This window comes from Oncorhynchus kisutch, linkage group LG30 (assembly GCF_002021735.2).
Source record: "Oncorhynchus kisutch isolate 150728-3 linkage group LG30, Okis_V2, whole genome shotgun sequence".
NCBI lineage: Eukaryota > Metazoa > Chordata > Actinopteri > Salmoniformes > Salmonidae > Oncorhynchus > Oncorhynchus kisutch.
This window is the reverse complement of record NC_034203.2, coordinates 35,908,318-35,923,203: the sequence shown is the minus strand read 5'-3', so window position 1 is coordinate 35,923,203 and position 14,886 is coordinate 35,908,318. Positions and strand designations below refer to the sequence as shown.

General features: G+C 43.9%; 1 protein-coding gene across 1 annotated transcript; it reads left to right on the top strand.

Annotated features, from left to right (window-relative positions):
- Positions 1-711: 711 nt before the first annotated feature.
- Positions 712-7,256, top strand: LOC109874764 (hydroxysteroid 11-beta-dehydrogenase 1-like protein). The gene is made up of 6 exons (XM_031810112.1): positions 712-745; positions 3,728-3,921; positions 4,180-4,204; positions 4,325-4,344; positions 4,443-4,536; positions 5,652-7,256. The coding sequence occupies exons 1-6, from the start codon at positions 712-714 to the stop codon at positions 5,903-5,905; spliced, it is 621 nt and encodes a 206-aa protein (XP_031665972.1). The 3' UTR covers positions 5,906-7,256.
- Positions 7,257-14,886: the final 7,630 nt, after the last annotated feature.

The following is a 14,886-nucleotide window of genomic DNA, read 5'->3' as shown; positions in this document are numbered from 1 at the left end:
CAAACCTGACTCAGTTACACCAGCTCTGTCTGGAGGAATGGGCCAAAATGCACCCAACTTATTGTGGAAGGCTACCCGAAAAGTTTGACCCAAGTTAAACAATTTAAAGGCAATGCTACCAAATACTAATTTAGTGTATGTAAACATCTGACCCTCTGGGAATGTGATGAAAGAAATAAAAGCTGAAATAAATAATTATCTCTACTATTATTCTGACATCTCACATTCTTAAAATAAAGTGCTGATCCTAAATGACCTAAAACAGGGAATTTTTACTTGGATTAAATGTCAGGAATTGTGAAAAACTGAGTTGAAATGTATTTGGCTAAGGTGTATGTAAACTTCTGACTTGAACTGTATGTGCCAACTTACATGGCTGGTGTCCAAGTGTCGCTGCCCCTTCAAGGCAAGACAAGCGGTAGACTAGGGCTACAATATATATGAGGTGGAAGGCAAGAACCACTTTGTCCGTACCTTGCAGCAGTGTGATCAAGCATGCTTTACAGAACTTGATGGAGTTTGTAGAATAACCATACGGTACTGTTTTGTTTTTACAGTTCGATGAAGTAGGATATTGGCACAGGCACAAAATTGTTTTACCAATTAAAGTCACGTGTCTTACCTGAGCATCACCTGCGGCACTGAATAGAAGTCAACATTGTTATGCAGGTCCCGCTGAAGACAATGTTTTTAATTTTTGTCGTTTGTCTGATGGCAGTCCTCTGGAGAGACAAGTTTGATCCAGGTGAGTCCTCAAACAGTGTTCCATAGGACAGGCAGACAACAGTGCTCCATATTACAGGCAGACAACAGTGCTCCATAGGACAGACAGACAACAGTGCTCCATAGGACAGACAGACAACAGTGCTCCATAGGACAGACAGACAACAGTGCTCCATAGGACAAACAGACAACAGTGCTCCATAGGACAGGCAGACAACAGTGCTCCATAGGACAAACAGACAACAGTGCTCCATAGGACAGACAGACAACAGTGCTCCATAGGACAGACAGACAACAGTGCTCCATAGGACAAACAGACAACAGTGCTCCATAGGACAGACAGACAACAGTGCTTCATAGGACAGACAGACAACAGTGCTCCATAGGACAGACAGACAACAGTGCTCCATAGGACAAACAGACAACAGTGCTCCATAGGACAGACAGACAACAGTGCTCCATAGGACAGACAGACAACAGTGCTCCATAGGACAGACAGACAACAGTGCTCCATAGGACAAACAGACAACAGTGCTCTATAAGACAGACAGACAACAGTGCTCTATAGGACAGACAGACAACAGTGCTCTATAGGACAAACAGACAACAGTGCTCTATAGGACAGACAGACAACAGTGCTCTATAGGACAGACAGACAACAGTGCTCTATAGGACAGACAGACAACACACCTTTTTAGCTCATTTAAGGTTCTTGTTCATTTAGATTCCCCCCATCCAGGAAATTGCTGTAATTTTCATTTCCCAGTGTACTATTAGCTTTTTCCATTACAAGTTTTTAAACTAAATTAAGATTTAATGCACTAGATTTAACTATTGTCATCATTTACAATATAATCAGAAAACAACTTTGATGACATCAAATGGGACACCACTCACTTTGTCAATTCAATTTAACCTGAGTTCTTGAACAGTTTCAATCCACAATGGAAATTAGTCACTTAATGACTGCAGACACCCATTATAATATCTAGACTGGATTGGACTGTGGAGACTTGGTAGATTTGAAGGGTTTGCAGATGTGGCCATCGGGCAGATCTGTCTATTTTAGGGCAGACATAACTGAGTGTGAAATAAGGTCAGGATCTACAACTTATGGATCATATTTAAACTTAATGTGTTACAGTATAACACTTCATTTCTTATCTTCATTTGTCACCGAGAATTTGGGACTAGAAAGTTCTAATTGCAAATGAGTTATTGACATAGCCTTGCTCTGTACCATATTCTCTACCTATATACAACTCTAAATACCCCAATTAATGTTAAGTTAAAAAGAATACAATATAACATTCCTGACACCATTTAAACCAATGAGGGGTTGGAACTTTAAAGCCAATGAACTCCTAATCATCTTTTTGTAGATAACCTTTATAGTCCCAACTTCTTGATATGACAAATCTTATCTTAATTGTTCATATCTTACCCTGATATCAACATAAGTTACTTTGACCGTCCCCAGTGCAGCTATGTATTTATTGTATTTTATGTAATCAGTCCATACATAGTCTCTCCAGACGGCTTGCCTCCCACAATGTTACCAGCATACACAGTGTGCTGTGCTATGATAGTAGTGCAACCTAGACTCGGGGGTAGACGTAACATAGTAAATAAATATCCGGGACACTCAAATTAGTATGATATGCTACCTTATTCCTGCCCTCACCATAACTCCACCGCCACCATGGGGCACTGTGTTCACAATGTTGACATCAACAAACCACTCGCCCACACAACACCATACACGTGGTCTGCGGTTGTGAGGCTGGTTGGACGTACTTCCAAACTCTCTAAAACATTGTTTGAGGCGGCTTGTGGTAGAGAAATTAACATTCAATTCTCTGGCAACAGCTTTGGTGGACATTCCTGTAGTCAGCATGCCAATTGCACTCACCCTCAAAACTTGAGACATCTGTGGCATTGTGTTGTGTGACAAAACTGCACATTTTAGAGTGGCCTTTTATTGTCCCCAGCACTACACCTGTGTAATGATCATGCTGTTTAATCAGCTTCTTGATATGCCACACCTATCAGGTGGATAGATTATCGTGGCAAAGAAAAATGCTTACTAGTAGGGATGTAAACAAATTTGTCCACAACATTTGATTTAAATAAGCTTTTTGTGTGTATGGAACATTTCTGGGATCTTTTATTTCAGCTCTTGGAACATGGGACCAACACTTTACATGTATTTCAGCTCATGAAACATGGGACCAACAATATACATGTATTTCATCTCGTGAAACAGGGGACCAACAATATACATGTATTTCAGCTCATGAAACATGGGAACAACACTCCACATGTATTTCAGCTCATGAAACAGGACCAACGCTTTACATGTATTTCAGCTCATGAAACATGGGACCAACAATATACATGTATTTCAGCTCATGAAACATGGGAACAACACTCTACATGTATTTCGGCTCATGAAACAGGACCAACGCTTTACATGTATTTCAGCTCATGAAACATGGGAACAACACTCTACATATATTTCAGCTCATGAAACATGGGAACAACACTCTACATATATTTCAGCTCATGAAACATGGGAACAACACTCCACATGTATTTCAGCTCATGAAACATGGGAACAACACTCCACATGTATTTCAGCTCATGAAACATGGGAACAACACTCCACATGTATTTCAGCTCATGAAACATGGGAACAACACTCCACATGTATTTCAGCTCATGAAACATGGGAACAACACTCCACATGTATTTCAGCTCATGAAACAGGACCAACACTCCACATGTATTTCAGCTCATGAAACAGGACCAACACTCCACATGTATTTCAGCTCATGAAACAGGACCAACGGTTTACATGTTGCATTTATATTTTTGTTCAGTATTTAATAGTATGTGATCATCATGATGACAATTAAGTACTTTACGCAAATGTGTGTTTAACCTTAAAACACCTCTATTTTATTTTAGTCTCAGTGATCATGTGATCTTCCTTCTCCGTCAGTAGTCTTTCTCACCCCACACAGCCTGACTGACTGCCTGTCTGTCCGTCTGTCCTTCCCCTCAGAGTCTGTTCGTTGTGCCAGGGTGCTGGTGACTGGGGCCAGCACAGGCATCGGAGAACAGGTGGCATACCACTATGCCAAGACGGGCGCCCAGGTCGTCATCACAGCCAGGAGGGAGTACGCCTTACAGAAGGTTTGAGGTTCTGTCTGTGTCGGTCTCTCTGTGTCAGTTTCTGTTTCTGTTTCTGTTTCTCTGTCTGTCTGTCTGTCTGTCTGTCTGTCTGTCTGTCTGTCTGTCTGTCTGTCTGTCTGTGTCAGTATCTGTGTCAGTATCTGTGTCAGTTTCTGTGTCAGTTTCTGTGTCTGTCTGTCTGTCTGTCTGTTTGTCTCTGTGTCTGTCTGTCTGTCTGACTATGAACTTCTATCCTCTCTACTGTCTCATGATGACCAGATAGATATTGACAGCCTCTGTACCAGTGTGTCATTGCTCTCTCTGTCCTGTAGGTGGCAGCGAACTGCACAAGCCTGGGGGCTCAGAAGGCTCTGTATGTGACAGGGGACATGTCCCAGTCCTCAGACCCAGAGAGAATGGTGAGGATGGCTGTCGAACAACTGGGTAAGGACTGATCACTAAGAATACATTCAGTCTTGTGTCTGGTCATGCGAGACAAGGTCATTCTTTGAGTGTAGTTTTGAATGTGTTGTCTTCCAAAGTTGAATTTCCTCAGCTATGTTGACATGGCTTCAGCAGCTTTACCAGTACTGGAGCAGAGTGCAGGGTCTATGATCGTAGTGTCATCTCTGTTGGGTGAGTACACATCACACAGCCTTATACAATACAGATTTACACAGATAGTATTATACCAATAGTCATATAGTCTTATATAGATTGTCTTATATAGATTTTCTTATACAGATATAGTCTTATACAGATATAGTATTATACATATAGTCTTATACAGATAGTCTTACACATATAGTCTTAAGAGAAACAACATGAATGAGTTGTATTGAGTGATTATGTAATGGTATATATTTCTGATGGTTCAGTAACTGCTGCATGTATAGTAGGTCTTAGTTAAAGTGTAATGGGGAGTTAAGGTAAAACATTACAGTAGGTATCATGTAGATCTTACCAATGTGTCGTTATTTTATTCTGCAACCTTTATTCAAACCATTGAGATAACCTGGTATGCATTTGAAACTGCACCTAGTACTGCACTATATAGGGAATAGGCCATTTCAGATGGAGTCCTGATTAAAGCATTTACAGTGAGGGGAAAAAGTATTTGATCCCCTGCTAATTTTGTACGTTTGCCCACTGACAAAGAAATGATCAGTCTATAGTTTTAATGGTAGGTTTATTTGAACAGTGAGAGACAGAATAACAATGTAATGGCCGTTGTTGGTGGAAGGAGGTGAGGACCAAGGTGCAGCGTGGTATGTGTCCATATTTATTAAAATGAACACGGAAATAACAAAAATACCAAAGAGAAACGACCGAAAACAGTACTGGCTGGTGCAGACACACAACAGAAAACAGAAAATAATCACCCACAAAACACAATAGAAAACAGGCTCCCTAAATATGGTTCTTAATCAGGGACAACGATTGACAGCTGCCTCTGATTGAGAACCATACCAGGCCAAACACAGAAATAGAAAATCATAGAAAAACTAACATAGACAACCCCCCCAACTCACGCCCTGACCATACTAAAACAAAAACATAACAAAAGAACTAAGGTCAGAATGTGACAAACAACAAAAAAATCCAGAAAAACGCATGTGAAAAATGTTATAAATTGATTTGCATTTTAATGAGGGAAATAAGTATTTGACCCCTCTGCAAAACATGACTTAGTGCTTGGTGGCAAAATCATTGTTGGCAATCACAGAGGTCTTTACATTGTTCTATGCCAGCTCCAGAGGATATACCAACACGGCCTACCCAGCCAACGATGCTGCCCTCCACATCATCAAGGCCGGGGCCACACACCAGAAGGAGTCATTTTACCCTGGATACATCTACTTCGCCTGCTTGTGCAGAGACTGGTTCCCCTTCTTCAGAGACATCATCATCCAGAACTCCTACACATACTGAAGGAGCCACCATACCCCTAGTTAAGGAAGCACCTAAGCCTACAGGAACATGTGTGTCCTCAGGCCAAGAATAGCAAAGCACCCTTTACTGGCTCAGCTGCCTTACCAACCTTTGAGTAAACAAATGAACAACAGATTTTCAACACGGTTATAGGGAAGGGCATTCAACATGTACGGACGGCACTTACACAAATTACTGATGATTGGATGAGATATATTTATAATAAAAAGATTGTGGGAGCTGTTTTGTTAGACTTCAGTGCAGCTTTTGACATTATTGATCATAATCTACTGCTTTACATCCCCTGCTATATTGTGGATGGAAAGTTACCCGTCTAACAGAACACAGAGGGTGTTCTTCAATCGAAGCCTCTCCAACATAATCAAGGTAGAGTCAGGCATTTCCCAGGGCAGCTGTCTACTGTTTTCAATCTTTACTAATGACCTGCCACTGGCTCTGAGTAAAGCCAGTGTGTCTATGTTTGCTGATGACTCCACACATCAGCTTCCACAGCAAGTGAAATCACTGCAACACTTAACTAAGCTGCAGTCAGGTTCAGAATGGGTGTCAAGAAAGAAGTTAGTCCCAAATATTAAAAGCATTGTATTTGGGACAAATCATTCACTAAACCTTAATCCTCAACTAAATATTGTAACGAATAATGTGAAAATTGAGCAAGTTGAGGACATAACCCTGGATTGTAAACGGTCCTGGTCAAAACATACTGATGCAACAGTAGCTACGATGGGGAGAGGTGTGTCCATATTAAAGTGCTGCTCTTCCTTCTTAACAATGCTATCAACAAGGCAGGTCCTACAGACCCTAGTTTTGTGGCACCTGGACTACTCTCCAGTCGTGTGGTCAGGTACCACAAAGAACGACTTAGGAAAATTACAATTGGCTCAGAACAGGGCAGCATGGCTGGCCCTTAAATGTACACGGGGAGCTATGTGGTATTTGTGGTAGTAGAGTAGTGGCCTGAGGGCACACACTTCATGTATTGTGAAATGTCATGTTTTTTCAATTGTATATAACTGCCTTCATTTTGCTGGACTCCAGCAAGAGTAGCTGCTGCAGTATCTAATGGGGATCCATAATAAATACAAATATATAGTACACAGAGCAGGCAGGGTTAGGTTAGGGAACAGTTGTTCAGGATAAGATAGTAGGGTGTTACCCCTACTATCTGTTCACTGTATAGTATGGTGTTCACCCACTCCGGCACAGATTGGGTGAACACGCGCTTGGTGTTGATGACATTTCACTTCCTTATTGTATAAAATACATTTTACCAAGACAAATGTGATTCTGTTCTGTGTCTCTAAAAAATGCTAATTTAACCATTCTCCTATTTGTTTAAAATGTAGTGGTATATTTGATGTACAGTGGTAAATATGAAAATAAAAGCTTCCAAATTAAACAAACACCCCTACAAGTCATTGTTTAAACGATTATTTTATATGTGGCAGTGCTGTTCACTCAGTAGCCCTGAATTTCCAAATGGAAACACATTTGTTGTTGTATTTTGTTTTATGCTTTCCACAAACCAAAGCTTTAACCGTAACCCTTTGCGTTGTTTCTGTTCAAGCCCTGTAACTACACGGACTGAACCCTGTAACTACACGGACTGAACCCTGTAACTACACGGACTGAACCCTGTAATAATGCGGAATTAATGGGCCAAAATTTGACGTTAATCCACATTACGTCAAATCCTGACTTGAAACTATGAGATCAAGTTGAGGCTTTGGCCTCAGTTGATCTCCTTGCGTAGATTTTCCTTTGCCATTTGTTCAAGTATGGGTATCTGCAGCTCAATATGGCAACCAAAGGATGCGCAAGGAGTTGTGTTGAAAGGAAAGTAGTGGGAGTGTGGAAAGGAGTGGGTGTGTCGAAAGGAAAGTAGTGGGAGTGTGGAAAGGAGTGGGTGTGTCGATAGCGCTCCGCTATAGACCCCTTTCTGTGTTTGCAAACATTGCTGCACGAGGGCTATGGGCTCCAGTTTGTAGCAGAACAGAACACAAAAAAAGCTTATATTTACACTTTTATGAGTGCATTTCACTCTACTTTTAGATAATAATTGGATTTTAAGGCTCATACAAATGTTCTCCTTAATATAATGTTTGTGTCATTATCGCAAATCAACTGCAGTGTACTTGTTGCATTGTACCAGTAAAATGGCTCTTCGGCTAGCTTTTGCTACAGCCTATGCTAATGAGAGTTAGCATTTTAGCTAACAACTGCTGCAACCAAAATAGTTATTTTGCAAAGATAACAACCAAATATAATGTTAACGACTGTTCAAGCAAGAATCAAAACATTGTAAGTGTAAAAGAACACCAAAAAGTGATTTTGTTTAGATGTAATATAAATGTACATCTAGGCTATATTGAATGGGCGAAGATGGCGATGGCTTTCTTACTGCAGCCAAGAGAAGTGACATCTGTATGTTACGGCAGTGTGTTGTGTACTAGAAAGGGGTCTATAGGTTAGACCATTTTTGATTTAGCTGTTTATCTTTCTTCGTTTCTTCAGTTTTTATATTCTATCAGGATAACTCATATTTCTATCAGGATAAGGTAAGACCCAGATGCAGACCGTATCGAAGTAACAATATTATTACAGCAACAGGGGCAAAGGTACAGGACGGCAGGTAGCCTATGGGTCAGGTCATGGAAAAGGTTGGTAATCCAGAGACAGGGCAAAGGTACTGGACGGCAAGCAGGCTCAGGGTCAGGGGCAGGCAGAGTGGTCAGGCAGGCGGGCTCAGGGTCAGGACAGGCAAAGTGGTCAGTCGGGCGGGCTCAGGGTCAGGACAGGCAAGGGTCAAAACCAGGAGGACGAATAAAGAGAGACTGGGGAAAAGCAGGAGCTGATACAAAAAACTGGTTGACTTGACAAACAGGAGACAAAGGGCTGTGAGACATGGGTTTAACAAGGGACACATGAAAGGTGGGGTGTATACGAAGGGCATGGGGTAACAGAAGACGAACAGCAGAGGGACCGGGGGGAGAGTTCGCGGGATTCCACCCGGAGGGGCAGATCCCGGGTGGATAGCCCGGGGAGCCGGGGTCTGATGGTGATCCACTTGTTGTCGATACCTGGAGGTGGTCTTGAGGAGGGCCGATCAGGCTCTCCTCCAGGTACGACGACAGTGGCGGACAAACATCTGGGCAGAAGGTACGCCAACCTCTTCCTCCTGCTCGGGGAAGAGAGGGGGCTGATAACCCAGGGAACATTCAAAGGGTGATAGGCCCATGGCAGAGCAAGGAAGGGAGTTGTGTGCGAATTCCACCCACACAAGCTGCTGGCTCCAGGTGGTGGGGTTGGTGGAGACCAGGCAGCACAGATTTGTCTCAAGGTCCTGGTTGGCTTGCTCCGAATGGCCATTGGACTGGGGGTGGAACCCAGAGGACAGGCTGGCCGACGACCCAATGAGGGTGCAGAATGCCTTCCAAAACTGGAACGAGACCTGAGGACCCCGGTCGGAGACCATGTCCATGCGCAGTCCATGATCCGGAAGACGTGCTGATGAGCTGGGCCATCACCATGGGCGAGGCTAATTTGGGGAGAGGAATGAAGTGGGCAGCCTTGGAAAACCGGTCGACCACAGTCAGGATGGCAGTGTTGCCCTCAGACTGGGGGAGACCCGTGATGAAATCCAGGGATGTGTGGGACCAGGGACAGTGAGGGACAGGCAGAGTTTGCAGAAGGCCAGCCGGAGCTTTGTCCGAGGAGTCTTGTTCTGAGCATACTCTGTGCAAGCGGTGATGAATGCGTAGACGTCAGGGACCATAGTGGGCCACCAAAAGTGTCATCACACAAATGCCAGGGTCCGGCGGGACCCCGGGTGGCAGGCTAGTCTGGAGGAGTGGGCCCACTCCAGGACCGCGTCAAGCACAAACATCCGGTTATTGGGACCCTCCCCTGGGAATGCTGTGCCTCCCGGACCTGTTTCCCTATACCCCAGCTGAGTGCCGTTGCCAGGCACGAGGTGGGAAGGATGGTTTTGGGCTCCAGGGTAATAGCTGTGGGGCTATAACGGCAAGACAGTGCATCTGGCTTGACATTCTTGGATCCTGGTCGATATGAGAGGGAGAAGTTGAACTGTGTGAACAGCAGGGCTCATCTAGCTTGCCTGGAGTTGAGGCGATTGGCAGTGCGGAGATACTCCAGATGTTAGTGGTCGGTCCATACGATGAACGGATGTTCTGCCCCTTCCAGCCAGTGCCTCCATTCCTCCAACGCCATCTTCACTGCGAGAAGCTCACGAATTTCCACATAGTAGTTTTTCTCCGTGGCGTTCCACCACGAACTGACGGGAAGGGTCAGGATGAACTAGGATGGGAGTAGTGGTGAAGCGATGTATAAGAAGTATGCTTGGGGTCATTGACCATTTGCGACCAAGCTTTAAGACTGATGTCTTGAGACGTTGCTTCAATATATCCACATAGGCCATCTATTTTGTGAAGTGCCCCAGTCCCTTCTGCAGCAAAGCACCCCCACAACATGATGCTGCCACCCCTGTGCTTCACGGTTGGAATGGTGTGCTTCTGCGCTACCAAGTTTCAAACTGCCTCTGGAAGCAATGTCAGCACAAGAACTGTTAGTCGGGAGCTTCATGAAATGGGTTTCCAAGGCTGAGCAAGCATTGGCTGGAGTGGTGTATAGCTCGCCGCTGTTTGACTCTGAAGCAGTGGAATGATGAATCATGCTTCACCATCTGGCAGTCCAACGGACGAATCTTGGTTTGGTGGATGCCAGAACGTTACCTGCCACTATGCATAGTGCCAACTGTAAATTTTGGGGGAGAAGGAATAATGATCTGGGGCTGTTTTTCATGGTTCAGGCTAGGCCCTTTAATTCCAGTGAAGGAAAATCTTAACTCTACAGAATACAATGACACTCTAGACTATTCTGTGCTTCACTACACTCACAATAACATCTGCTAACCATGTGTATGTGACCAATAATTGGTACGCCCACTGAGAGCCAGGCCTAATCACCCAACATCAGTCCCTGACCTCACTAATGCTCTTGTGGCTGAATGGAAGCAAGTCCCCGCAGCAATGTTCCAACATCTAGTGGAAAGCCTTCCCAGAGGAGTGGAGGCTCTTATAGCAGCAAATGGGGGACCAACCCCATATTAATAATTCCAATGATTTTGGAATGAAATGTTCGACAAGCAGGCATCCACATACTATTTGTCATGTAGTTTATCATGGATGGTCAGTCCTTGCATCCATAGCTCTATCTATGTATTTGAGAGTGATTACATTTCTCCAGCCCCATCCATCAGCTTGTTACCGAAACAATGGTGGGGACAACACTTTGTTTATATTTCAACTGTGGATTGGCCCTTTAAGTGAACCCCCGTAGGTCTATGGCATTAACCACTTACCACTGTTCCCACACAGGAAGCCCAACTCCACCTATGGTTGGATGTTGTATCTTTGTGGTGCTTATCCTGTGATCAAAATGCTTTCCATTGTAATGAGGTGGGGATGGTTAATGCTTTCCATTGTAATGAGGTGGGGATGGTTAATGCTTTCCATTGTAATGGGGGTGGGGATGGTGAATGCTTTCCATTGTAATGGGGGTGGGGATGGTGAATGCTTTCCATTGTAATGGCGGTGGTGAATGCTTTCCATTGTAATGAGGTGGGGATGGTGAATGCTTTCCATTGTAATGAGGTGGGGATGGTTAATGCTTTCCATTGTAATGGGGGTGGGGATGGTGAATGCTTTCCATTGTAATGGAGTGGGGATGGTGAATGCTTTCCATTGTAATGGAGTGGGGATGGTGAATGCTTTCCATTGTAATGGGGGTGGGGATGATGAATGCTTTCCATTGTAATGGGGGTGGGGATGGTGAATGCTTTCCATTGTAATGGCGGTGAGGATGGTGAATGCTTTCCATTGTAATGGCGGTGAGGATGGTGAATGCTTTCCATTGTAATGAGGTGGGGATGGTGAATGCTTTCCATTGTAATGAGGTGGGGATGGTGAATGCTTTCCATTGTAATGAGGTGAGGATGGTGAATGCTTTCCATTGTAATGAGGTGAGGATGGTGAATGTTTTCCATTGTAATGAGGTGGGGATGGTGAATGCTTTCCATTGTAATGGAGTGGGAGTGGTGAATGCTTTCCATTGTAATGAGGTGGGGATGGTGAATGCTTTCCATTGTAATGGCGGTGGGGATGGTGAATGCTTTCCATTGTAATGGGGGTGGGGATGGTGAATGCTTTCAATTGTAATGGCGGTGGGGATGGTGAATGCTTTCCATTGTAATGGCGGTGGGGATGGTGAAGGCTTTCCATTGTAATGGAGTGGGGATGGTGAATGCTTTCCATTGTAATGGCGGTGGGGATGGTGAATGCTTTCCATTGTAATGGAGTGGGAGTGGTGAATGCTTTCCATTGTAATGAGGTGGGGATGGTGAATGCTTTCCATTGTAATGGCGGTGGGGATGGTGAATGCTTTCCATTGTAATGGAGTGGGAGGAGTTGAATGCTCCTTATCCACTAGCGATGTGCAGCACCCATTGTGACTAATCAGACTTACCTGGACAGAGGATGTGGGTGGTTATATGGGAAGCATTCATCCTCAGGCTGTATTGATTGACAATATTGGCTATATCTCATTATGGGTGGTCACAAGTGTGCAATTGATGGCTGCTTTAATGGTACATTTTGAGAAAATGGACATTGATTTCCGATTGGCCCACCTTAATTTAAGCCCCCTCCAGGTTGTATGCGCAGGGGCATGAAAGGCTTTGTGTTCTAGCCACGGGTTCTTCTAACCCACCGGTCCTTTTGATCCTTTTGATACTCAAACACATATTTGAACCCAGGCCTGGTGTTACGACATGCTGAAAAGCATGTCATTTGAAAGTTCAGCAATAGACCATTTTCAAAATGTCCTCTTTTACATCCACATTTGACATCCTTTGATGTCAGATAAAGCAATTCTAGAAGTGTTTTTATCTATGAGGTGTAGTCATAGAGACATACACTGTGGGCTTTCTGTACTTTGAACTGTAAGTTTGCCCTAGTTCAAATATATCAGGTTAAAACGCTCATCTCAAAAGATTACCAGGGGGAAATGGCTGCCTCTCCCTTTGAGCATTCACGAGATTCCACATGTCTGATGTATTTCCTGATTGTTTGGATGTGACCATTTCTACCCGTTTTGTATTTTTATCAATGTTCCAGTGTTTAATTAACTTCCATTACACCACAAAGCCACACACTCACACAGTGTTTGTATACTCACCCACACACACCTACACATAGGCTCAAACACACACACACACACGAACACACCTTCCCACGCACACGACTGATGTTACTGGACTCTATAATCGTTGCACCATCTATTGCACAATTCCCGCCACATATTGTAAATATCAGTCTTAATTTAATTTGCATTATATTTTATAATATATTCTTTCTAAATTACTACTCTATTTTATCCCATTGAGTTTTCATTTGGTTGTTTCTTTTGTTGTTGCACTGTCAAGAGGTGAACCTACAAGTCAGCATTTCATTTCACTGGGTACTCTGTGCATATCACGTGTATATGACCAATAAAAAAACTGGGACTTGAACTTGTAGTATGCAGCAGACTGTAGGCCAGTGCCCTGTGCTGAGGGGCAGACTGGGACTTGAACTTGTAGTATGCAGCAGACTGTAGGCCAGTGCCCTGTGCTGAGGGGCAGACTGGGACTTGAACTTGTAGTATGCAGCAGACTGTAGGCCAGTGCCCTGTGCTGAGGGGCAGACTGGGACTTGTTGTTATTCTCATTGCTCAGCATCACAACAAAATCACTAGTCTTCCACACAGCACTAGGATCAGTTGTCTCTCTCTCTCCATCCATCCGTCTGGTGTTCTGGATCCCTTGCTTCAGCTGAAATAAAATATGAAGAAAGACATGATAGCACAGAGCTATCCCATTCCACTTGACATTTCACATATGCACCCACCTAACATTTTTATTCCCGCTCTGCACATCTATACAGTATGCACTCAACATGTAAATACCACACTCTACTACTCATACTTATTGGGAGCTGTAGTTGGAACTCTAGTGGAAGATATGAAAAGTGACACAGGGTGTAGAGGTGAGAGGTTTATTTGGCACTGTCCTTTTCTCATCCCTGGGGGTCTCTCTCTCTCAAGCCTGTTGACATTCCGTTCTGCCTTTGTTCTAATGCCAACCTTTCAGTGCTTCTCAAAGAGGCAGAGGAGATGATAGGAGGAGAGGGGGAAGAGGAGGAGGACAGCAGTATGAGGGGAGATGGGGGAGGGGAACATAGCACTCATAGTAAACCCTAGTTGCTAAAGCACTGCTACTGCATGGAGTGCCTTCTTTTCTCGTCAAATTCCAATATTAAAGAAATAGAGCTGGCCTTAATAATGGGGTTTGCCTGAGCTACATACTGTAGATAGTTGTGAAAACGGTTCTACATTGTCATAGTGTTCATATTGTGTTACATTATCTACACAGTACGGTCACCACTAAGGAAAACAGACGACAGTCAAAGACTGAACTTCCCATAGGAGATAAATCAAATTTTTGTTTGCTTTTGGCTTGATTTTATCATCTGGATAGCGTGCACACTCACAGCTATAATCATTGTCTTCCATCTCCAATGTGTTTCATATATATCCTTCCTGTTTGTCCCTGTCCGGGGGTGTCCTCGGATGGGGCCACAGTGTCTCCTGACCCCTCCTGTCTCAGCCTCCAGTATTTATGCTGCAGTAGTTTGTGTCTGGGGGCTAGGGTCAGTTTGTTATATCTGGAGTACCCCTTCTCTCCTATTCGGTGTCCTGTGTGAATCTAAGTGTGCGTTCTCTAATTCTCTCGGAGGAGGAGGACCTGAGCCCTAGGACCATGCCCCAGGACTACCTGACATGATGACTCCTTGCTGTCCCCAGTCCACCTGACCGTGCTGCTGCTCCAGTTTCAACTGTTCTGCCTTATTATTATACGACCATGCTGGTCATTCATGAACATTTGAACATCTTGGCCATGTTCTGTTATAATCTCCA